The 25599-nt window shown below is 42.4% G+C and overlaps 1 protein-coding gene across 1 annotated transcript; it reads right to left on the bottom strand.

Moving 5' to 3' along the window:
* Window positions 1–5950: 5950 nt before the first annotated feature.
* JUN (Jun proto-oncogene, AP-1 transcription factor subunit) lies at window positions 5951–8347 on the bottom strand. Its single transcript, XM_054979486.1, has one exon. The coding sequence runs from the start codon at window positions 7382–7384 to the stop codon at window positions 6443–6445; it is 942 nt and encodes a 313-aa protein (XP_054835461.1). The 5' UTR covers window positions 7385–8347; the 3' UTR covers window positions 5951–6442.
* Between the last annotated feature and the right edge of the window lie 17252 nt (window positions 8348–25599).

Below are 25599 nucleotides of genomic sequence, written 5' to 3'. Positions count from 1 at the left end.
TTCCACTGATACACCATGAGTGTAAACATAACACCCCCAAACAGTCCATGTGCGTCAGTGCTGGCTTTCACAGCACATCCAGATGGCAGCTGCCTACATTCCTAATTAAAATAAAAATTTAAAACAAAAGATGGAGTTGCCTTATACATACTGAGACTTCTATCTATTCTGATTGGCAGTACTTCTCCACGGCCTCAGGCACAAGATAGAGCAGTGTTTGATGTTATGAACTTGGACCGTGGTTCCAAATCCCTTCTTAACTTCTCTTGGATATGTTATCTCCCAAGATTTCTTACCTCATAGGGTTTTGAGCATAAAAACAAGATAATTTCATACATGCTGCACCGAACTCCTTGGATGAAGAGCAGGATACCATAGTGACTGATAAGTAACCTTTCCCAACCCTCCTATCACTTAAATGGGGTTGCCGAAGATTACATACATCCCACCACTCACATGTGGCTTCTAACCCGTCAGCTGCACAGTAATGTCCAGGAGAAGAGCAGCCCCTGCCACGGTATTAATTCCATATTCCTTGGGGGAGGCCAGTGGTGTAGAATGCTCAGTACATTCCTAACAGTTCGAACTCACTTTGCTGAGTGGGTGAGGAAGGAGCCAGTTTCCTGTAATGTAGGACTGATTACAAGACCTCTGGTGTAGGTTTTAAGGTATTGGGGGAGGGGGGACTCCCTTCAGGGTATGGAGACCCTCTGGATCTAGAAGGCTTTCCTGGACATGGGGGATGGTTAAAGATACTTACTTAGACAAAAGAATTCAGAAATAAGGCAGATCTTCCTGAGGAGCCTTGATCAGTTCCTGGAGTGGAATGGAAACCTGTACCTGACCCCTTACCAAGCCTTTCTTCTGTCTATTAGATTGGAAGAAGGTGTCCCCAATAAATGCAACACACTAGAAAACACACACTTTACTGCATATTTTCCAGTTATACTATATATGCCTTTCCTATATTCTGTTTACCATTGGTGGTGTATACCAAATTTATAGCTCATATTTCTAAGTGATAGAAAAATGTGCAAGATGAGGTGGGAAGGGGTATAAATGATAAGGGAATGCATAATAGAACACTGTTGAGTTTGGCTGAGATTTGTGGTAGACGTAGAAAAAGTTGGTAATCTAGCCCCAAACCTAAGCCAAACAACAAGAGGGGGATATTTTTGCTTTTTGCCATGCTACATGAACCTCAAACTCACCCCCGCCCCCGTTCCTTATTTGCAGTTTAAAGGCGGGGGGAGGTTTTCCCCTCATCTTAATTCCTTGCCTCCAAGTTTCTGTAAACATTTGGGGACCTTAGTAGGCCAAGTTCTCCTTCCCTTTCTTTCTTGTAACAAAAATGTTGAGAACAGAACGTTGCTTACTTAGTCTCCAACCTAAACAATACAATGTAGGGATGAAGATGTTTTTTCTTCACCTTCCTATGCTTTATTAGAAAGTTGAGGTGTGTTGGCCTTGCACCCTTAAGAACACTTAAAAAGTATTTTATTTATTTGGAACATTTATTAGTCATCTTTCAACCTTATGGCACTCAAGATGGCTTACAACAAATATAAAAATGTATTAAAAGGCTTCAAATTAAAACCATAATTTAAAATTACCAGTAAGTAGAAAACCAAATTAAATGCCATCATAAATAAAACCCTCTTTAGCTGCCTCCTAAAGATGGAAAGTGAGGGGGCCAGGCACAACTCCCTGGGGAGATTGTTCTATAACCTTAGGACTGCCACTGAAAAGTCCCTCTCTTGTGCAAGCTTCTTTGGTTAATAGGACAGTCAGCAAGGCTTTTCTAACAGGCTTGAGGAGATCAATATCTCTTCCTTCTCACCCCCAACTTTGTTTTTGTTTGATATCCAGCTATCATCCTGGAACCTGCTCAGCATTCATAAGGCCATTTTGAGGCGGCAGGATGCTGATGGATTTATTTACTGTTTTTCTGCATATCTGGGGAGATTTTCAAGCATGCAGCAACCCTCTGCCTAGTCAGTGGGTAGCCTTATTTTGCTGACCGATAGGCAATAGACCATCAAGTTTGCTATTAGAAGGAAAGACAATATGGTATTGAAGTTCAGATATCCAAATTCCATAATGAATTATGACAGCTACCAGTAACATTTCTTTTAACACTTCCTTTATGCTCCTTTGAGAATAAGCTACTTTTCTAATTATTCTAAAATAAGTGTTATTTTATTTGGTCAATTGTTGAAAGACATGTCCGATTATGCTGTAATAAAGGCCACTTTTTAATCTCGGGTTTCCAAATAGCTACTGCATAGCAGCATAGAAAAGTAGGTATATTAATCCTATAATTTTTTGCTACTTATTTCCCTATTCATTATGCTATGACAATGGTTGGGGCTACCGGACTACTAAATTACTTGTACATTGATCCTTAAAATATATAGACAGCCAGTGTGGTGCAGTGATTAGAGTGTTGGACTAGGATCTGGGAGACCCAGGTTTGAATCTCCACTCTGCTTTGGAAGCTTGCTGCGTGACATTGGGCCAGTCATACCCTCTCAGCCTAGCCTACCTCACAGGGTTGTAGAGAAGATGAATAGAGGATGAAGTAAGCCAATGACCAATTATAGGATTTTAAAAGATTGGCTCCAGTCTTACCCAGTCTGGTACTACTATACTACTGTTGGTCTCTAAGGAGCTACTGGACCTGAATCTTCCTCTTCTACCACAAACCAATAGGCTACCCACCTTAAACCATGCTACTGTCATTAATCTTGCTTCTTTTGCGTCTTAGGACTTGGATCTCATACCAGAGACCTCTATAAACTTGCTTTTAACTTTGTATTAGAGTAGCAGTCTGTCTAGAACAGAGATAGTACTCATATTAGGGCAAAATCAACTAAGTATTTTTCAGAGTGAAGATGGCAGTCATGGGTTAACTTTTACATGCTGAATCCCACCTGTTAAAAACCACAGGTCTTCTATCAACTAAAAATGGAGGAAGTTTTACTTTTCATTTGGTATAGAGTTGCCACAGTGGTTTTTGGCAGGACTCCTGGGGCTTTAACAGCTCCATGCCAGGAAGAAATCCAACCAGTAATGTTTCGTAATTACTGCACTTCTGTGCAAAAAGGTTACACTTATTGAATTTCTCTTCCATTCATTAATGCTACAGAAGCAAGGTTGCATTTTGCCTGTCCCTCCTACAAGAAGCAGCTCAACAACCTGTGGCTATTTGTTACATTCTGGGGATGGTTAGGACCCTCACCCCCCACCCAAAAAACTTGAAACTAAAATTCTCTTGAACTTTCATACTTAGGACACCATTGAAAATAGAACGGGAGTACAGCACAGATAATAGGTCAACATCTTTTGAAATATGAGTAGATACAGAAATCCTGGCAGCACTGAGTGCACACACAAGTTGTGATTAGATCAGAGCAATATGTTCTATTCTGACAAACTTTTAGCACTATAAAATCTTTTCCTATAGAACTAGAAAATGTGGCTTTACCTTTCCAGGTAGCCCTGCTTATTTTGCTAGCTGGGACTTGTTGTGCAGCTTGCAAAGCCACACCTAGCTATGCTGTGTGTGCATTACTCCTCTTCTGATTGTTTCTACATATGGTCAAAATCAACTTACCTTCCGGGTTGTTTACGTCAGCATTATGTACACCCAGCAGAGCATGTGCTCCTCCCCATAACTCTTTATTTGGTAACTACTGATTCAAATGTACACATTTGATAGCAATAAACAAATAACTCCAGAATTTCTTCTGTCGAAGGGAAGGAATAAAAGAAATGTTAATTATCCCATTTTATAGATTACCTGAATCCAATATTTCTGCATAACCATTTCAAATATACACATTAATTCATGCTGTTTATGAACATCATTAAGCCAAGAAGGTGTGGGAAAATATTTCTAAACACCAGCAAGCAGAATTAGTAAGCTTTTTTAAAAAATAGAAACTCATCAGGTGAACCGTGTATAAAACAGTAAAAAATTCCCCTCCTGAATTTGTCTACTGAAGGGGCAGGAGCACTGCTGGGGCCAGGAGAAAAGCTAGTTCTACCATTAGGACGTTGTTGGTCTCCTATTCCCCACACAAATAAATGTGTGCTTGAGGGGTTTCTTTCTACAGCTTGATACAGGATAGGCAGAAAGCTAGCTGCTAAATCACTTCCACCACTAGGAACAGTTACTTACACCTGTTGAATTTATTTTAAAACAAAGGCACAAGTCCTGCACAATGGTTTGTCAACTTCCAGGTGGGGCCTTGAGATCTCCCAGAACTACAACTGATCCCCAGACCACAGAAATCAGTTCCCCTGGAGAAACTGGCTGCTTTGGAGGGTGGACTCTATGGCATTACATTCCTGCCGAGTTCCCTCTTTCCCCAAACACCACCCTCCCCAAGTTCTACTCCCAGGAATTTCCCAAACTGGTGTTGACAACACTACCTACATGAAGCAGAAGCTCTGACCACTGTACTTCTGCCAACTTTTAACAAGATTATACAAGAGATTATCTAGTATTCCAAAGAAGCCACTTTTTTCCCCAAGAGTGAATTTGTATTTCTAGAATTCTATTTTTAATAATGTTAATGAACTAAGCACTTTCCTGCTATGTACCCTAGTCATTTAAAAAGCTTCGCTTAGAACTTTAGTATCAACTCAAAGTAACATGATTCAAAAAATAACTTCAAAAATATTGTTTCATGTACTAGAGCCTGCCTCCATGCTAGTCAGAAGCTGAAACACCATCTTCTCAAAACTGAAAATGCTTTCTTAGGCATAGCTGCTATGCAATTCCTATTTAGGCTTACAGCCCAATTTACTCTGAGAAACAAGCCCTGTTGATTTTAACAGGATTTACAAGTAAATGTGCATGCTTGTGGATCAAGGTTACAGTCCTAGCTTTACTCACATGCCTGGTTTCAGTCAATAGGGTTTGCTTTCAAATTAAAAAGAAGACAGAGATCCTACGTACAGTTCACCAAGAGTAACTCATTAAAATATGCTGGGCACTCTCAAGTATATTTACTAGGAATAAATTATGCTCTGTGCACCAGGACTTACTTCCCCCATCTAAATACAAGTAAGACCAAACAATGAAGTCAATAGGCCTTCTTCATCCATCATTGTATATATACTCAGCTGGAAGTGTGTGGGGGTAAAAAAAAATTAGTTCTTTCTCTAGTTAAAAAAAAGAATTTAACAAACCCTTTTATAACAGTATCAATACTGCCTGCCCTAAAATGCCTTAATATATTGCCCTAGCTAGTTATTTTCCCCATTTTGTCTGTTGCAAAACAGGTTACAAGGAAGCAAAACCATAAAAAGAGGGGAAAGGATTTCAAATCTGTGGAAAGAGCAATAGTATGGTTTTATTGAACAGGCATAGTCATAAATACCCATGAACACAGACCACCTTTCATCTAAGAATTAACAGAAGTATTAAGGAGACAGATTCTCACTTTGAAAATGCTTCTCTATCTGTAGACGTGTTATCAAAAATAATTTCTAAATGGGAAACAGCCAATGATATTTGAAAATTCAGTGTAAGGAATATTCGTTCCATTTTTAGCCCCCCTACCCTGCTTAATTTGTGACTTCTAACCAAACCATGTCACTAGCTCTTCACAGAGCTTACAATTTAAAAGAACAGTCAGAAGCTAGGGGGATCATTTACATGTCCTTCTCAAATCTGGTTATAGAAGAGTTTGTTAATGGTTTCTGTAAAAAGGGAAAATAGTTCTAACATCTAACCACAAGCTGAGATACTATATAAAGTTCAGAAAGGACATGGGTGATGCACTGATTTTTTAAAAAAATAAAATCAAACCTTTCTGCATTTTTGTTCAGAACAAAACATAAAAAATTATATACTTTATTACAAATGGTAAACTCAGGAGTGCTAAAAAAACCTCTTATTTACAGGCAATACTGGGAAAAACCCAAAGGACCATAAAAATAACTTACAAAGACATGAAGTAGTTTTATTGACATTAATCAGCTTTCATAAAATAAAAAAGATATGTACATACACAACTTGACTCAAAGGCAGGCAGTATAGTTCAGCTTCTGTTAGCTTCCCACAAACTCCCTCCCCAACTTTTTCTTAAAAGGAGTACTAGCGAAAGCAATCTACAGTGTCTACTGCAGTTTAACCTTTAATACTGAATGATCATTGAATGTTAGGTCCATGCAGGTCTTGGTCAATGTTTTTTTTTTAAAAAAAACATTCTTGTGCCTCATTGGAGCAGGAACAGTACTGTTGACTGGCTTGTCACCACCTCAAGCCAAATGGCAAGCCAAAAGTCTCTCCACACATGCTTTTGGGGGAGCTCCTGCAGGGATCAACGCCTTGCAGCCTTCTCTTCCCATCCCACCCCCAAGAGAGCTTTGCATCTCCTCAATCTCTCTTTTGCTTAATTTCTCCGTATCACAGTTACTGCGAGTCTCTTCAAAAAGTTTGCAACTGCTGTGTTAACATTAGCTGGCACCCGCTGTTGACATGATTCATGACCTTCTGCTTCAGCTGGGCAACCTGCTCTCGCAGCATATTGGCAGTAGATGCCAGTTCTGAGTTTTGCGCTTTCAAAGTTTTAACTTTGTCTTCCAACCTGGCGATCCGTTCCAATTTCCTTTTCCGGCACTTGGAGGCTGCAATTCGGTTTCTCATGCGCTTCCTCTCTGCCTTGATCCTCTCCTGGGATTCCATGTCAATAGGGGACAAGGGAGGCGTCTCCCCAGGCATCTCTGGGACAGTCTGAGGTTCTTCTTTCAGAGCCTGGAGGCGGGGATGCTGCACAGGCATCTGGGGGTTTAGATGCTGTGGAGGATAAGTCAGGTTGTTTGCATTGTAGTTAGGTGCCGCGTTGAGAGCATTTGGGTTGAAATTGCTGAGGTTAGCATAGACTGGAGGCTCACTGTGCAAGTTGGCACTGAAGCTATTGTTTCCAGCCATGGATGAGACAGGGGCCATGCCGCTGTTAACAGGCTGGGCAGCAGAAGTAACGGTGGGCATGGTGTTTTGGTTGTGTAGTTCTGCAAGTGCCCTAACAAAGCCTTCAGCAAACCCTTCCTGCTCATCAGTGACATTTTTGGGACAAAGGAATTGGGTTGGGGTAGGAGTGGTGGTGATCAAGCCATTGCCAGACTGGATGATCAGCCTTTCTAGTTCAGGAGATGCCAGCTTGAGGAGGCCTACATCTGGGGAGGTGAGGATGTCAGCATTCTTGTTCCTCAGGTGGGGCTTGAGGTTACTGCCAGGATCAGCCAGATTCAGAGTCATATTCTGCTTCAGAACTTTGGGGTTGTTATATCCATAAGTACCACTTTCTGGCTGTACAAAGGTAGCGTTTATGGCATCGTCATAGAAAGTAGGTTCCATCTTTGCAGTCATAGAATACAGTCCACAAGTTGGATCTCTTACAGCCAAGAACAGACCAGGGAAAGGAAGCTTTTCTGTTGGCCTCCACTTAAAAAAACGAGCCTGGCCGCAAGAGTTCAACCCCTGAGAGCAATTAAAAGAAACTCAACAATGAAAGAGCCCTTCAGCAAAAGAGAGGAGTGATGAATTAAAGTCTTACTTTTTAGCCACAAGACATTGGCTTGGCTTTTCTTTTTTTGCCCTCTTTCAGTAGACGAGAGCTGGATTTGTCATGCAGGCGTTTTTCAGCTCCGGCGAATCGAGGGGAGTATCAGTTCCAGAATCCGGAGTGCGAAAGAAAAGTTCTCTCTTGGAACGGTGGGGTCTCTCTCCGCCAGGGAATCCCGAAGGCGGAACGCTTGCAATCCCCCTGTCAACTGGGCACGGACGAAGGATCGTAAGCCCGGCAACTTTTTTTCCTGCTCCACCCCCCGAAGTCCTCCTCCCTTCCTCCTCGGGGGAGCGCCCTCGACGCCGAGCTCCAGGCACACTTGTTGGACTCTCTCCCTCTTCTGGGAGGGGGGGGGGCTGTCAAGAGCTCGCGGCTCAGTCACTGGACTCGCTCCGAAGTTTCCTCGGCCGCCTGCTCGCTCCCTTTGCCGCTTGTTCTGAGGGAGGTCCCCCAAGTTCGGTCTATTCCAAGCGCAGGAAAGTCAACTCGGTCCAGGCACTTCGACGCGCTGGCGGGGCGGCTGAGCAGGCAAGCTCTCTCCTCGGTCTGCTGGAGGAAGCCGATCCCGAAGTTACTTCGTTCCCTGAAGCATCCGAGCGTGAGCGAGCTTCCCGGCTGCTATTCTCGCTGCAAGAGTCTCAGCAGCTGGGCGGCGGCGGCGGCGCTGGGTACGGCCTTGCCACGGGTTCTTCTGGGACCGCCGGCTGGAAGCCCCTACGCGCTCCACCGCACAGCACACTCAGCCCAATCTGAGCCCTTTCTCAGCGTGGTGCCCAACACTTATCAGAGAGCAGTCACTCCCTAAAAATAGCCCATGATGTCACCCCGGGGCCTTCCCATTGGCTACGGCCACGTCTCGGGGGGAGGAGGGCGGCCGGCCCAGCCTGTTGCGAAGGAGGCCATCTCCATGGCCACCCCGCCCCTAGAAGCTTCGCAGCCCCTTTTCGCGGAGCACGACGGGATGAGGTAATGCTCGGGCTCCGCGCGAGGCATTGTGGGCTGACGTATTGTTTTTGAATATCTGGTTACCCGCTGAAGAGTTCTGGGGCAGTGGGAAGAACTGGGCGGGGAGGGTGCAGAGGCAGCCTCCTGCGCGGGGAGGAACCAAGGGGTGGGGGTGGGGGGCGTTGCGTGGAGGTCCACACGGGGGAGGGGAACGACTCTGGTTTTTATTTCCGGAGATGGGTGCTTCGCTCCCAGACGTTGCCATCTGATGCTCTTCGGAACGCCGGTTCTCTAAGCGGCTTTCTGATGAATCCCCGCCTCTCTCGCGGACGGCGAGAGAGTCCTTAAGGAGGAACTGGGGCTCCTGCTGTCTCATTGCACATGGATCTGGAGGGGGCAGGGAAGTAGGCCGATGGGCTGACTCTCACGTGGGCTTGCCTCCTCCGCCCGCTCCTGTTGCTCGGCCGAGATCTTCCAGGCAGCAGGAAAAGGGGCGAGCTTGACGTCCTGGAGAGGCCAGGGGGAGGGTCTGGGAAGCCTGTTCCCAGTCATGTTTTCTTGCACGTAAACCCCATTGGCATCAATGGGGTTTCTTTCCAGGTAAACAAGGTCTCACGGCAGCCCGCTGTTAAGCGACGCGCCTTCAGCCGGACTTAATGCTCAGCTGCTATCTTTGCTAGGGAATAAGTCTAGTTAACGGGCCGCGCATGTGTTAGGAGCGGGCTACATGAGAGATCTTACAGGGATCTCGCAGCGCTGGGCGCAAAGCTCCGTCCGCCTCTTCTCTCCCCCCCCCCCGCCTCCTTTGAGGCACTCCTTTGGTGTAATGTATCTTAAAAATTTCTGGTGGGCTGCCCTGTGGGAGCAGGATCTGGGGCCAGGGCCACTTTCTAGGGTTTCTCGGATTTCTAGAGTATGAGTTTCCGAGGGTCAGGGCTTCCTTATTCAGCGAAATGTATCTGAAGAAAGGTACCTGTTAAACTGATTTTTAAAATCTCCCCCTCGTTGCCCGCTTTTCGCAGTTCAAAAATCTCCCGCCAAGAATCCGTTAACGCTTTGTGGGTGCCAACGGCTCCAGATGTTACGAACCACCTTTTTCTTTTTTAAATTAAAAGTTAGTTTAAAAAGTACCGGCCTGGTCTGGGAAGGAGGAGCAAGTGTGATCAAGTCATCTGCCGGGCCTTGGGCTGGACAAAAGCTGGTGGAGCGGAAGCCTCTCCTTGCCACCGATGCCTTCTGGCTTGGCGTTTCATTCTCTTCCCAGAATCGGCTGCTGAAGCTGGCGGAGTCCTGAGCCACGGCCCCAACTGAGAACGGCGGCTGAAGGAGGCTGTGCCGAACACCCAGGGTGCCTTCAGGCTTGGCACTCTCCATTGGGGTTAAGAAAAATTACATGCATTGGAGCTTACACAGACATTTTTGTACTTTGCTGTGGAACAACCCGAGATTGAAGTGTAAATGTGTAAAACTCGTCATTTTAAAGAAATCCCATCACCAGCCATAAGATTTGCAGCAGGAATGGACTTTTCTGAAATTTCTTCTGCTGTTTGTGCTTGTGCTTTTTGTTTGACAAAAGGTCAAAAGAACTTGGACAGCACTCTCGAGGATGCTTTCCTGGGAGTAAACCCTAATGACTAATATGATACTTCTGAGTAGGCCTGCTTAGACTTGCTCCCTTAATGGTATTTTATTCCTCACATTTCTTGAATTACGGTTTAGATCAGAACCCTGAGTAAGACTATTAGTCTGATTAGTGATTAGGGCAAAGAATTATGACCGGTGAACGCATTAATGGCCTAGGAACCAGGTATAGTGCATGAAATTGTTTATATCCAACTGTCAACTGCTGTCAACTGGAGAGAAAAAAATTCTTGCCCCTTTAACAGAGAATCGGATGCTATTTACCTCATGCTATGAAAACTTTATCAGCCCATCTTCACATAGATGGAGAAAAATTTTCTCCAGGCCTAACCGCAACCCTAGCTCTGAAGTATAAGCACGAAGTGGGTCCTTGGTTGTAGGCCTTTGAGTACGCTTCATAGGCATTTCTTTGTTGCCACTATAGGTGCCACCTTGAAGCTATTTTACGGTGCAGTCCATTTAGACCAGTTTAAGTTATTTGCAGTTAGAGTTAGACCAGTTTAAGTAATTTGATTTTAGTTCGTTCAGATAGGAGTAATTCTACATTGAATTGTATTGTTATTCTTGTTGATTCTATTGATTTTTGTCTGTTTTTGTTTTACTACTTGTAAGATGCTTGGAGGCTCGTGGGTAGAAAGACGAGGGTTTTTTTTAAAGTAACAACAAATTGTGTTCATACTATTGCAGTACAGCAAGGCTTGGGATGCTTGCTGGTTGAAACCAGCCAGTTTGGTGTGGTTAAGAGTGCGGGACTCTAATCTGGAGAGCCGGGTTTGATTTCCCACTCCTCCACTTGAAGCCAGCTGGGTGACCTTGGGCTAGTCACAGCTCTCTGGAGCTCTTTCAGCCCCACCCACCTCACAGGGTGTTTGTTGTGGGGATAATTATAACATACTTTATAAACTGCTCTGAGTGGGAATTAAGTTGTCCTGAAAGGCAGTATATAAATCGAATGTTATGTTATTAAACAGGCTTCAGGATAAAATAATAGTAATAAAGAGAAGTGCTTTAATAAACCTTGAGACTCAGTGAGAAAAGGTGACTATAAATAATATCAATAAATAAACAGCAATAAGGGGGAAATCACATGCATTAGTAAATATACTTTAAAATACTACACAGATTTTAAGACAAATAACATCCTGGTACATGTCTACTCAGAAGTAAGCACCATTGTGTTTTTAAATTTTTTTACAAAATTTATACCCTGCTTTTTTGTTCTCATAAGGGCTACTAAGGAGGTGAAAAAATTAAAACATATATAATAAAATCACATCTTAAAACCATATAAACTAACAAGGAAGACATCATTAAAACAATTACAACCAGAGCTAAAATACATAAGAATAATTAAAACACTGAGCAGGAAGGAGGGATCACTGAGGGAACATAAAATGAAACAAATCTTTACTTTCTGGTGGAAGATGGTACTGGAAGGGGACAGATCTCCTTGGAGAGAGAATTTCAAGAGTTGTGATGCCAGCATTCAATTTGCTTAGTCCCAGGTTAGTGTGCATAGGATTGCCATCATAAAAGCTCCGCTTGCTTCTGGTAAACCACTGTATTTCTATAGAAGGAAACTATCCAAAAACCATTTCCTTCTGAATAAAGGAGAAATTATTCCTACATTTGGATGGATGCAGTATAATTTGAAACATTTCAGAAATGCACCGTAGATGATTCTGGCAGATGGGTAAAGTATGAATGATGGAAATAAAAAAAATGTGCTAAAAATAACATTTCCAAAACAGCTTAGTACCAGTGTAGTAAAAAAGCAATGTGTTATGCCTTGATACAGCATCCTAGACACATTTAATATATTTCTTTTATATTTCCCTTCTGTTGACATGTTTGCTCATGTTTAAAATATCCATGAGATTCTTTTGTAAAATCACTTGTTTGTGCTGATTGTGACAAATTATTGTGGTACGGAAGCTAAGCAGAATATGCATGTAGGAAAATGTGAGATCGCCACCACGTTCTGTTCGGGTTAATGTTTGAACCCCCTTTTAAAAGGAAAGGTGAAATGGTGGATGGAAAGTATGATAATTGGAAAAGAAGAACTGAAACCTAGGCATAGCAGCCATGGATGGCAGGATACTTGTCAGGATTTTTTTTTTAAAGCACCTTTCCACAGGCTTAAGGGAACTTACACTGTTAAAAAAAATACAAATGAAATCCAAATGCTAAATATTTTGTGACCGTTCTCTAATCTTCCTTCCCTCCCTGAATCACCTCACTTCAAATTTAAGAGTTTTTAGTCTTCTAAGTATCCAATTTTATGGATTCATGTTAGTATATTTTCAGAAACATGACTTGAGAAAAGTGCAAATGTTAAGTCCAAACATCTGTACCATCAGTATATGTATTAACCAGAGTCTCCACATTTAGCATCTTGTCTGAATCGTTCATAGAGAGATGTTCCTTTTCAGATAGTACCTTTTCTTGGGAGGATAACCTACTTTCTTGTGTTCCTACCAACAGAAAGGCCCTGCCCCCGCTTTTTAATTTGAGATGCATTTTCTAAAGAGGACATGCACACAGCATTGGGGTGGGATAAGAGATTCACGTTCAAGTTCTCAAGTATTTCAAGATATCATGGTAGTTTTGTAAGGGACCTGGCAATTAAGCAATACAATACCCAAATAGATGTCCATGATGTTGGAATACACAAAGCTACCCTATACTGCGTCAGACCATTTGTTCATCAAAGTCATTGTTTATCCAGACTATCAGTGACTTCCAAATTCTCAGGCAAAGGTCTTTCCTATCAGTTACAACTTGATCCTTAACATAAGATGCCAGGGATTGAACCTAGGATCTGCATGCCAAGCAGATGCTTTGTCACTGAGCTACAGCCCCTGCCCTCACAAATACTTAAGAATGTTGGCAAAGTGCCATCCCTAATGGACAACAGTGTGAAACAAGCTGGCTGAGGTTAACATATATAGTTCTGCGTAACTTCTATTGGTGGCTTGAATGAACATTCAATATTAACAGGAGCACATTGCAGAGGCACATGATTTCATGTCAATCCAGTCATAAGAATGAATTTTCAGAAGGGGCCTTAACCAGTTTTGTTCCAGCTGTTCAGAAACAGATTGCAATTCTAAGAACGCTTTCCTGTGAGAAAGTCTCACTGAATATAAAGGGACATACTTCTGAGTGGACCTGCATAAGTTTGAGCGGCTAGTCCATCCTCTTGTGCCATTTGTATGTTTTGACTATAATACAATATAAGCATTATGTTTGATGCAGTTATTGGTATAGTCTCTTGTCATTTTTACAGCTAGGATTATGAAATTCTGACATAGAGCTTTACAGACCTTTCGCTACCTGTTTGCATGTAGAAAAAATGTTCCTTGATTTTCTGTCTAACTGTACAACATTGTTTCAGTGAAATGGTCTGCTTTGTTGTTGGGGGATTTCAGAGTGCTCCATTCATTATGTCCCATTTGTAGCTGCTTATGTAACCATGAGGGATGGACTTCCTCTTTTTCACGAATGTGGTACCACAAGATTGGCCACAATCAAAGCAGGTCATTCTGGTTCCTCTGGGGACAAAAAGTAGGCCTCTAGCTATGGTAGGTAAAACATCCAGCTCCCAAAGCATTGATTATACTGCTAATTGGTATGTACTTTGATCTACAGCCTTATCTACAATACCAGCCTCTTGATTCTACACATCTGTATGGCTGTTGCTGATGCAAATTCAGCTGCTGTGGCATCTCAGAGGAGGTATTGTTCCATTCTATAATGCTGCAAAACGGGTGCCATCCAGTTTGAGTCTACTTCAGGTATGTGGGGTTTCACCAACATAGCTGACTGGTGGTTTGTAGGAAGTACATGAGTGAATCCTGCCTGCAGCCTACTCTGATGTATCCTTTCTCTGCCAAATCTCTTCCTTTGTTAGGCTTTTGCATATTGCCGCTCTACTGCATCTGCTGTTGTTTTTCTTGTAGACTCAATGCCACACCAACAGAACATCTTGGAGGAGCTAGTAATATTAGCACAACTCCACAACTTGTGATGTTCTGACATAGCATTATAAATCGATGGGCTTACTTCCAGGCAAATGTATTTCAGATCAATCAAACTGGAGAGGAAGCTTAGGTGTGGTATGAAAATTCTGAAAGTCAAGAAAAGCCTAGGTTCATCTGCTTATAATGTGGCATGTGGTGATAAGGCAATTTCCTTCTGAAACGTCAGGCAGCTGTGTGCTTTGGAGACTACTGGAAATCTGAGCTTTTTCATTCAGCTGAGTTCTACTTGATACCATGCAACATAGGCACACTGGAAGTAAATCTTACAGAAGTAAAGATTGAGAACTTGTGGCCTGCTGCCATGGAATTCAAAATTTTAGAGAGTATCATTAAAAAGCTAAATTATTAATCAGCTATTACTTTAAGTTTGTTTTTGCTGATCTCCTAAAGTAAATATTCTTTTTATTGATATGGAACATTAACCTTTTGCAGACAGTATCCATTTACATGTCTGAGTGAGTCTATGTGGGCCAGTGCTAGAAGCAAACTCTGTTTACTTCCGTAGGGGACAAGGGCAGATCTTTTTGACCAATGATAATGGAGATTTTGATTTACAGACTCTTCTAATCAATCGATATAGGCAGAGTTGAAACAATCGGGTTATCTGAATAATTAAATGGCTGTAATGTTACATTTTTCTCATCTATGCTAATGTTATTTGTGAAAGTAGGGATAAATGAATCTTTTGAAGTAATTGCATTTTTATGAGCAATGTTAAGATGCAATTTTTCAGCCTTCTTGACCATGCAAATAATGTCTTCTGTCTTGGGTCAGATGCTTTTCTAATGTGGTTAGACCCGATCAGGGGGAAGAATATAAACATCTTGCTGAAAGTGAATGATGAGATTGCCATGGGTAAGTGTACTGAGATTTGACTACAGCCTATGGTTGCCTGGAAATTCCTGGAGGCCTGGAAATTCCTGGAGATTTGGGGACAGAGCCTGAGGAGGCAAGGTTTTGGGGAGGGGGGGGGAGGGAGCTCGGCAGGTATGTGAAGCCATAGAATTCACCCCTGCTATTTTGTCCAGAGGAACTGATCTTTGTATTCTGGAAATCAGTTGTAATTCCAGGAGCGCTTCAGGCCCAACATGGAGGTTGGCAACTCTAACACATGCCCAGCAAAGAATGCATTGGAAGCCTGAACCTGAAGAGGCTAATGCTTTGCAAAGTCATATGCTCCTTACATATAAGGTTCCACATATAAGGTTGAATCCTACAACTAGGAGTGTGTGTGTGTGCTTTGCATGTGTATGACAAGTACGCATGCAGGTAGTTGCTGGGGCGTCCACCTGCTGGGAGGATAGGGGGACCTGGCAACCCTAGCTAGAGCTGATGTTTTATTTTTAATTTCACATGCATCATAACTGCACGGTTGGAACCGATCCCCCCTCATATTTGCTGATTGAGCTGTCCTGTGCCCACTGGAGAGACAATTGGTGGCAGAGTTCTGAGGGAAAAGAACAGGCTTAATCCCCCCCCCCCTCTTTTTGGCATTAGGAGAAGCCTCAAACATGCCGGAAGGGAGGGAGGGAAAAGCAGCCATTTAACCCTCTCCTGGCTTTTAAGGCCAGGAGGAATGAGCAGCAACTTTGCAACTCATTCCTGGCTTTGAAAAAAAATGAGTGTGTGCGTACCCTGAGGGAGGAAGGGAAAAGCAGTCATTTAACTTTCCTGGATTTTAAAGCCAGCGGGGAATAAGCAATGTTAGGACTTGTTCTAGGCTTTGGAAAAAAATAAGACAGTGTGCATACCCGGGAGGAAGGAAGCAAATGGAAAAGTAGCCTTATGACCCTTACCTCGTTTTACGGATAAAAATGGCGGAAAAGGAGTTCAGAGAACTGAGGAGGATGGGAGCGGTTACCAGTGAACAGACCAATCAGCATCTGGAGGAAAGGAAGAGGGGCACGAGAATCAGAATGGGAGTTTTTGATTCTGCACAGACATGCCAGCAGTGACTGGGCAGTGGCTTTAAAAAAAAATCACGGAATGTGCATGGGGGGAAAAACCAGGGAAAAGACAAACAAAAACTGTTTCTGCTTCCCATGACTCCCTTGCACATCTGGAACTCTAGAGAATATGGGAAGCAGAATGGATTCTGAAACACTGTGAAGTGACTGCAGAAAACACCTAAATCTTCTCCCACACTAACCTCTGTCTTAGATTATAGCTCCCAAGGCTGTTTTATTAAAACGTTGTCAAGAAAAAGAATCACAGATATACATATAATATGCAGCTCTTCCCAAGTCCCTACAAATGATGTAACAGGATTCCCAGGCCCATCTACAGAATCTTGTAAGATTAGTAGTTCCACTACATAAAAATTAACAAACACATGGATGTCTAAGTGCTGTTCAGTCTCAGTACAAAATAATGGCCTTTATCTTCCCACTCCACTAAAAAAGTTTGAAGCCTTTCTGCAGCCTAAGGAGCCTTCCTCCAAATGAATTCTATCTTCATTGGGAGAGCCACTGAAGTTGGAGGAGGGGTTTTTAGTTTGGAGCAACTTCCTCCAGCCTAATGCATGATATAGCCCATCTTTGTTATGAACATTAGAAGTTGTAGCATGTGCAACCATGGGGAAATCCACTGTCTTAAATGAATTGAACCCTTCATTTATTCCACTTACATATATTGAATATAACAAGCATAGACCACTACATTTGAAGTTCACATGCTTTTTACAGCAGAAAATTAAAAAAAAATCATTCAGAAGTGGACTGGATAACATATTGTGCTGGTCTTAGACATCCTGGTTGGGAAGGCTGATATTCTAGAGGGATGAATCCACGTGTCCTAGATGGAGTAACATTGGCTTTTTCAGAACAGGTTTAGAGCTTAGGGGTTCTCATGGACTGTGCTTTGCTGTTTGCTGCATCTGGTTTGCCAGCTCTCATTACCTAGACTTAGCCAATCTGGCCTTGCTGATCCACATTTCTGTAACCTCATGGCTAGATTACTGCAATGCGCTCTGTGTAGAACTGCCCTTGAAAACAACCTGGAAACTACAACTGGTCCAGAATGAGGCAGCCCAACTGTTGTCAGTGGATAGTCACTTGGAACATATGTTGACCATTTGAAACAACTACATTGATTGCCATTTTTTTCCAAGCTCAATTTAAGGCACTAGTTATGACTTTTAAAGTCCTTCAAGTTTGGAACCCTCATATCTGAAGGCCAATATCCTTCCATAAGTCCCTGTGCATCAGTTATGGCCTTCAGGCAGCTATCTGTTTGGCAAGAAAATGATGCCATCTCTTGAGTTTGCTTCAGTTTATTTCATGATGAAGCCAGTGCTGTTTTCACCCATACCCTGATTGCCTTTATAATACTGTAAGAATGAACACACTTTAAATACGTTTATGTAGTGTGTTTTCTTCACAATAAAAAAGAGCATTTCAGCTGGCTTTATAAATAAAACCACTTAATGTTTTGAAAGTTTTAGAGTTATCTGGTTTGCTAATAATAGTCCCCTCAATTAGAGAGCCTTTGTGTTCCAAATTATTTGAACAGAAGCCCAGAAAGATTCTAAAATGCTTTTAAGAATACACACATGCACACAAAAAATTAAATTAACAGAAAATTTGGCATCCTCTCCAAGATGACACCTCATACTGTTGGAGCAGCTGTCAGAGCAATAGGAATTTTGACAACCAGGAAGGAAGATGAGTATGTAGCCAAACAGGAAAGGAAGTGTATCGCTGCAAGATCAGAGAGTTCATTGTAGTTTGCAGTTTGAGGGATTCCTAGTAAAATTGCTAGTTTGAATCTTTTGCCTTTATGGAACCTAATTGTTACAGTTAAAAGCGATTGGATACATGAGTTTTCCTATGTTGGCTGTGTGTATGTAAAGTGCTGTCAAGTGGCAGCTGATTTATGGCAACCCTGTAGGATTTTCAAGGCAAGAGATATTCAGAGGTGGTTTGCCATTGCCTGCTTCTGCATAGCAACCCTGGACTTCCTTGGTGGTCTCTCATCCACGTACTAATGAAGTCTGACCCTGCTAAGCTTCCAAGATCTGACAAGATTGGGCTAGTCTGTGTTATCCAGGTTAGGGTTACATTAGTTTGCTCATCATGAAAATTTATAATCACATGATGCTTTGACTGATTTCTGAAATCTCTAGATATATTTTCCCAGCATTGAAGTACTGGGATAAATGCATACTACATGTATATGCTCAAGATTACGTGATTGAAAATGAGTCTTGAATGGGAGACCCCCCCCCCATTATCTCAGTGTATAGTTATAAGTAAAGCGGACAATTATGATGCCATAACCAAGGGTTTATGGTTGTCCTATTTATCTATACATTTTAACCTTCCTCAGGGCATGATACAGTTTTCACATCCTTTATTTAATCTGAGACAATAGTCCTACTTGGCCAATGTCATTGAGTAGGATTTGAACCTGTGACTCCCTGGTTGCTGATGGTGAACCTGGACCTCTAACCATTCCACCACACTGGCTGTATTACAGAATAATTAACCCATGAGTGGGTGCCATTTGTTAGTATGTATCCTGTAGCACCACTTGCTACCACCAATCTGTAGTGAACCACTTTTATGCTGGCTCACCAAACTCTTAAAGAGATTTTTTTAAAAAGAAATTTAGTAACAAATGTTGAATAATAGTGGTATACCATACATCAGGAACATTGAATGAAACGACTTGTTTCATTGTTGAGTAGTTCTTAAAATGGGATGTTTTTCTAACATAAGTTATAGCCACTCCCTGTGATACAAATTTATCTAGTCTTGTGATGGAACTAAAAAAAGGGTGGGGGTGGGGAGTTGCTTCCAAAAATGTTGAGGTCCCTGCAGATAGTGTTACCCAAATAGGAGGTCTTCTTAATTAGTTATGGAAATTAGCATTAAGAAGGCAAGGGAAAGAGGGTAACTAGGAACTCCACGAATGTTTACGGGAATTATTCATTAGAGTTCTCTCGAATAAGTCAGGCAGATGTTCAACCAGAAAGGTCTTTTTATTAAAGAGATATAAAAGGCAAATATACAGAAAGTCATATGCAGCACTCATACAAGGCTAACTAGGACAGTTGGAGGAAAGTAGGAGAAAGCAGTTTCAGGGAGGATGATAATTACCAGTCTCAAGGATAGGAGGGGTCCACCAAAGTGGCAGCAAAACTGACCAGTTTTTCATGACTAGAAGAAGGTTCAAGCGAACTTGAGGGTGGGTGGATGGATCCAGAACACTCACACACACTGAGCGAGTGTCTAGGGAGTCCAATTATAGGGCAAAATGTTCCCTGGGGCAAAACATGTCTTTGCCCCAAAACAATAGCTTAATGGCTGTCTCCAGAGGTAGAATAATAAGTTGGGAGAGGCTTGGAGTGACTATCTGAGATAGACTATAGGTGAAAATACTACTTATGACTTGGTAAGTACTGGGTGGGAGAAGCTCTCAGGTTTACTGAATAGCTTTGATTAGGATAGGTGGGTGAGGGGGAAGTATGGCAGGGTGTTGATGGGAATAGACAAGGATTTTCTTAGGAAACCTCATTATCTCTGTCTCTCCAGGGTGTTGAAGGGCCTTCAGTCAGTAAACTGGCACTGATTCATGTTCTGGTAGTTTTCCAGGCTCCCGCTCAGTTGGCATCTGCTCTGGGTCAGGCAGTGCCTTGGACATATGAGGAGCATTGATATTTCATTCATAAACTGCCCTCTTAGCATGAGGAAAGGATCTGACTGCTAACAATAGAAGGGGAGGGGTCTCCCTTTGTGAAGACCTGACTGGCAGGGAGGCAGAGAACGCCACTTCCTAAGTACCTGTGAGGTGGAGAGATGCACTTATGCCACGCACATTGGTCTCATTTCCCCTTCCCACCAACAGAGTTAATTAACATAACAGCTCTCGTCCCTTGGGATCTGATTGATGCTGTTCAGGAAAATAAGTTGCTGCCCTGTGAAGTGAGCTCAGTCGCTGCCTGCTGCTGGAAGGTACAAACCAAATCTAAACATGCAAGCTTTTGGGCTGGAGGGCCTTGTTACAATTTTGTTTCCCGAATTTTGTTCACCATTCTGAAAGTGGCTTTAACAAGCCAAACCAGTGAGTTCTGTGTGTATATTCAATTCATTTACTGCTATCATTGATTTTGCCATCCTAGTTACACCCTTCTAAGCCGTTCAGTGGATGTAGCAGAACATAACTGTTAAGATGGCACTATTAGCCCTTTTTGCAGATCCTCTGAAAAGCAAATCATATCCAGTCTTCCAGGGTGGAAGACCATTTGAGCCTTCAAGGGGAGGGAACTCTAGTATGGGGGCCTCTGCACAGAAGGCCCTTTCCTATACACCCAGCAGTCTTAACCCTTGCAAAATGAGCATATGGAGAAGGCCAATTTAAGCCACCTTGAGCCACAAACAAAATGACTATTTTAATAACAAATATTCTGGAAGAATGCAAGCTACAGGCAGGTTCAAGCAGTCTTGTAGGTATTCGTTCCCTGCAGGTATCCTCTCCAGGGCCATTTAGGACTTTCTGGTCAGCACCGACACTTTAAATATGGTCCAGAAACAGATGAGGAACCGGTGAAGTTACTGATGTTCACATCCCAGTCAGCACCCTGGCAGCCACATTTTATACTAGCTGCAGTTTACCAAACACAATGCCACTTAAAATGTTTAATGGTTTGACCAGTCTCAGCATTACCACAACATATATAACTGAGGCCCTTGCCTAGATCTGACGCTTCCAGGAACATTAGCAGCTGATAAACCAGCCTAAACTGGAAAGATACACTCCTCCAGGCTACCTCCATTACTTGTTTATCAAGCAGCAGGGCAGGATCCAGAAGCACACCCCAAGCTTTAATAAGTTGTACAACATGAATTGTTCAGATATGTGGGTGCCATTTACAAGGAGCTGCTTTTTTGTTGGATCTTCCACTTCAGAATAACCAGAGAATCAGCTAAGTCACAAAGAAAACTAAACATCTATGTGGGTTTATTTGATAGATTTTGAGACATGGTCAGTTGTGGTTTCTTCCTTTCTGAATCCATTACAATAAGTATGAAGAGGAAAGTGTTGAGCTAGCAAATCAAGCATAAAAGTCCAGGGTGTTGATGTTTTACAATTTATTGTGAAGCGGTATCTAGGTCAAAAAAAGTCCAACGGTCCATTCAATTATGTGGTTAATAGCACAGTGGCTCAGAGTAGCGTTGAGTCTAAAGTACATGTGCATGTAGGTGGGTGCTTTCCCTGAATAGCTGCTTCAGAGCTGCTGTAGCACTGTGGTTAAGTGGTTAGGTTGCGAATCAGCACTCTACTGGTTCGAATTCCCACTACTGCCATGAGTAGAGATGGGCACGAACCACATTATGAACTTCAAAAGCCCACGAAAATGGCGATTGTGTGATTGTGATCCGGTGGTTCGTGATCATCCATGGCCAACGAATCAGCATTCGGAAGAGGCCCGGTTCAGTGTGTTCAGCCGCGGTTCGGGAAGCCAGACACTCAGGCACCAGCAATCAATTCCCCTGGCAACGGAGCCGGGGGAATGCCTGAACTCTGTCTGCGCTCCTTCTGTCGCCCTGGAAACCCGAATCGAAGCCCATCTTACCTTGATCATCAGGTCTTCCTTCCAACCACGGAGCTGCAAAGCGGTTACAAGTTGGGAGAAGATACCCAGGGGAGGGAGGAGGAAGGGGGTGTCCTGTAGCCATGGGCACTCCAGTCTCATCCCTGCAAACCCTGATAGGCAGCTCTGACAGCCAAACACAGACCTCCTGCATTGCTCAATGGGACCTGTGCTTATAAATAGCCGTGGGCTCCCAGGCTGGGTTTCACTTTCAGCGACCAGTGGAGTGGGACAGAGCTCTTGCTTGCCCCTTGCTAGCCTTTGGGGAGAGACTGAGAGTATAATTGAGCTTGGATTTTTGTGGGAGTTTCCTGGGGGCCTTGGATTGGAGAGGGTATAACTCCAAGATCCCTTTTGCAATCTTGTCCAAACTTGGGTGATGGCTGTAGGAGAGCCTGCAAAAGGCTCCCTGGGAATATGGGCTCAATGGGAGCCGTTCCACGCCCAATGAACCGCATACTGGTTCGGTAACGGAAAACATTCATTGCGGTTCGCGATCTCAGGATTGTCGTTGGCACCGAACCGCGAACTGCTGGTTCATTAATTTTTTTTGGTTTGCGCCCATGTCTAGCCATGAACTCAGTAAGTAGCCTTGAGTAAGTCATTCCTCTCAGCCCCAGCTCCCCAGCTGTACTTGTGTTTTTTTTGCAATTTTTTTGTTTGTTAATAGAAATAAAGGCTCATAGTAAGGGCAGAAAGATAAGAATAAGAAAAGAGTAAACAGTTACAGAATTTGGAGCTTAAAAAAGAAAAAGAATGCATTTTTCATTTTCATTCTCTACAACACTTATTTGACATACCTTTGCTCATTTTGGATAATCTATCAGAAGACACATACCATCGATACATCATTTTATAAAAAAATTCTTTTAGTCTAACACTCAACGTATATTTAAGCCCCTTTATCCACATATTTTCCCATTGGTCCATCGTTATAGCCCAAAAAAGTTGCCCATTTTACCATACAATCTTTCACAGGTTCTTCTTCCATTTCAAATTTCAGTAACAACTTACACATTTTGGAAATAACATGTTCATCATTTGAACAAAGCTCTTTCCTGCTCAAAGCCCCATAGATTTTATTATCTAATTTAAATCTTTCTAAAAGCTGAGCATATGCAAACCATTGACATTTATAACCCTTAGCTACTAACTCCTCCCTTGTCTACAATATTGTGAAAATTCTATTAAATCTCCGTAAGTCAACCATCCTTGTTTGAAAGTCATCTCCCTTCTGTAGAACGCTTCCTGTGTTGAAATCCAAAGTGGTGTCTTTTGTGTTAGTCTCAATTTATATTTATTCCAGATTCTCAAAATAGTTCTCCTAATATAATGATTTTTGAAGTCTGCATTGACCTTTACTTTGTCATACCGCAAATAGGCATGCCATCCAAATCTCAAATCATATCCTTCCAATGTCAAGAGTCTCGTTTCTCAAAAGCATCCATTCCTTCATCCACATTAGACATGGAGAAGCACAGTACACTTTCAAGTCTGGTAGACCAAGTCCGCCTCTCTCCTTCGCGTCCTGTAGAATTTTAAATTTGACCCTTGGTTTTTTCCCTTGCCATATAAATGTTGAAATAGCCTTTTGCCACTGCTTAAATGGTGCATCTGAAATTAACACAGGTAATGTCTGAGAGAGGAATAACATCCTAGGTGGAATGTGACCAGCTATACTGTAGTGATAATAACACTAACTTGTGCACTGTTCTGGATGAGGCACTAATTTGTCTAGAAGAGCAGTATATAAGCACAGTTGTTGCTGTTGTTCTTGTTGTTCTTGTTCTTATTATATCTTCATCTTCTACCAAAAAACCCTTCTCTTTTTAAATGTCTTTCAAAGAGTGGCATGAAAGGGGATAAAACATTCCACCAGCACACTATCAGGTCGTACTTCACTCTAAGAACATATAAGTAGGGTCCCAGTGGATCACATCATTGATCTATCTAATCCAGCATCCTGTTTCACACAGTGGCTTACCAGTGGCTGTAAAAGGCCCAACAAGCAGGGTATAGAGGCTGAGGCCTTCCCCCACTGCTGCCTCCCAGCACTGGTATTCAAAGATTGGGTCCCTATGTAGATTTTATTTATTTTTTAATTTACATTATTTATAGTCCATCTTCCTCACTGATACTCAAGTTGGATTACACAGTGTAAATCAATACAATTAACAGGATGGATAAGCAATATAATCGGCTTAGTACTGCAAAAATCTGAGACAAAGTTGAAACAAAGCATAAATATTAATATGTCATGTTAAACAATGCAGAAATTACATAGTAGGGTCATACAACAACTGATGGTACATTCTATACACAGTAATATAGTCCACAGCCCCTGTCTTTAAAGTATCTTTCTCAACCAGTCCATTTGGCTATATTCCTATTATCTATGCAAGAATGCCATCCTGAAGAATTCAGTTTTACTAATTAACAAAGTGCTGGGAGAGTGAGAGCCTTCCTGACCTCCTGATGTTTGGGCATTCTCTGCTTGGAGGGCATTCTCTTGCTCATATGCAGGGTGGCAGTTGAAGAAGGCTCTGCTCAGATGAGTAGTTGTGGTGGAGCAAAGGAGAAGAAGCGATTCCGCATATGTGAGGAACCAAGGCCATGAAGGGCTTTGTATATGATAACCAATACCATGAACTGAACCTGGTAACTGATGAGCAGCCAATGGAATGACTATGGTGTGACAGTAACAAGCATGCTCTGCCTATCTTCTTATAATAGCCATGTTGTGACACTCTGCACCAACTGGCATCTCTAAATTCACTTCAAGGGAAGAACTATGAGGAGTGCATTACAGTAGTCTAGTCTTGATGTCATCATGTCATGGATCCCAGTTGCCATATCAGCCAAGTCAAAGTGGGAGCCAGTTTGGTGTAGTGGTTAAGAGTGTCAGGACTCTAATCTGAAGAACCAGATTTGATTCTCCACTCCTCCACTTGAAGCCAGCTGGGTGACCTTGGGTCACAGCTCTTCCAGAAGTCTCTCAGCCTCACTCACCTCAAAGGGTGATTGTTGTGGGGATAATAATAACATATTTGTAAACCATTCTGAGTGAGTCAGAATCCAAATGGGCTGCGACTCTCTTGCAGGTGGACTGCCATTTTGGGGTGTGGAGGTGGAACAAAGAAGCCAGTTTGGTGTAGTGCTGAAAAGCGGCAGGAGAACCAAGTTTGATTCTTCACTCCTCCACTTGAAGCCAGCTGGGTGACCTTGGATCAATCACAGCTTCTCAGAGCTCTCTTAGCCCCACCCACCATACAGGGTGATTGTTGTTGTTATAATCTTTTTGTAAACTGAATTGGAACAAAGCGGTTTTTGCAGTTGCATTACATTGCTTCTCCAGCAGTAGTGCTAAATTCAGTATGAACCCATTGCTCTTAATTAAGTCAACAAGAATCAGTTAAATCTCATTAAAGATAGAGGCTTTCTTCTGTAGCCGTAACCAGTAATATTAGTCATTTGATGAATTTCTCCATGAATTTGTCTAACTTTCCTTTAAAGCTATCTATACTTATGGCCATCATTACCTCCACTGGAAGGGAATTCCACAGTTCAAATACTCATTAAGTAAAGAAGTATTTCCTTTTGTCTGTCCTGCATCTACTATCCATCAGCTTTACTGGATGCCCTAAAGTTCTAATATTTTGCAAGAAAGAGAAAAAGTTCTCTCTCTCTGCTCTCTCCACTCCATGTATAATTTTATAACCCTCTATCATGTCCCCCTTACTAGTTTTTTTTCTAAACTGAGAAGTCCTAGACTCTCCCACCTTTCCTCATAGGA

The sequence above is a fragment of the Eublepharis macularius genome, chromosome 5 (genome assembly GCF_028583425.1).
Source record: "Eublepharis macularius isolate TG4126 chromosome 5, MPM_Emac_v1.0, whole genome shotgun sequence".
Classification (NCBI taxonomy): domain Eukaryota; kingdom Metazoa; phylum Chordata; class Lepidosauria; order Squamata; family Eublepharidae; genus Eublepharis; species Eublepharis macularius.
Note: the sequence above shows the minus strand (reverse complement) of the source record. Positions and strands in the feature narration are given on the sequence as shown.

Coding starts and splice junctions, on each gene's coding strand:
- JUN (XM_054979486.1), bottom strand. CDS start 7,384: ATGACTGCAAAGATGGAACCTACTTTCTATGACGATGCCATAAACGCT.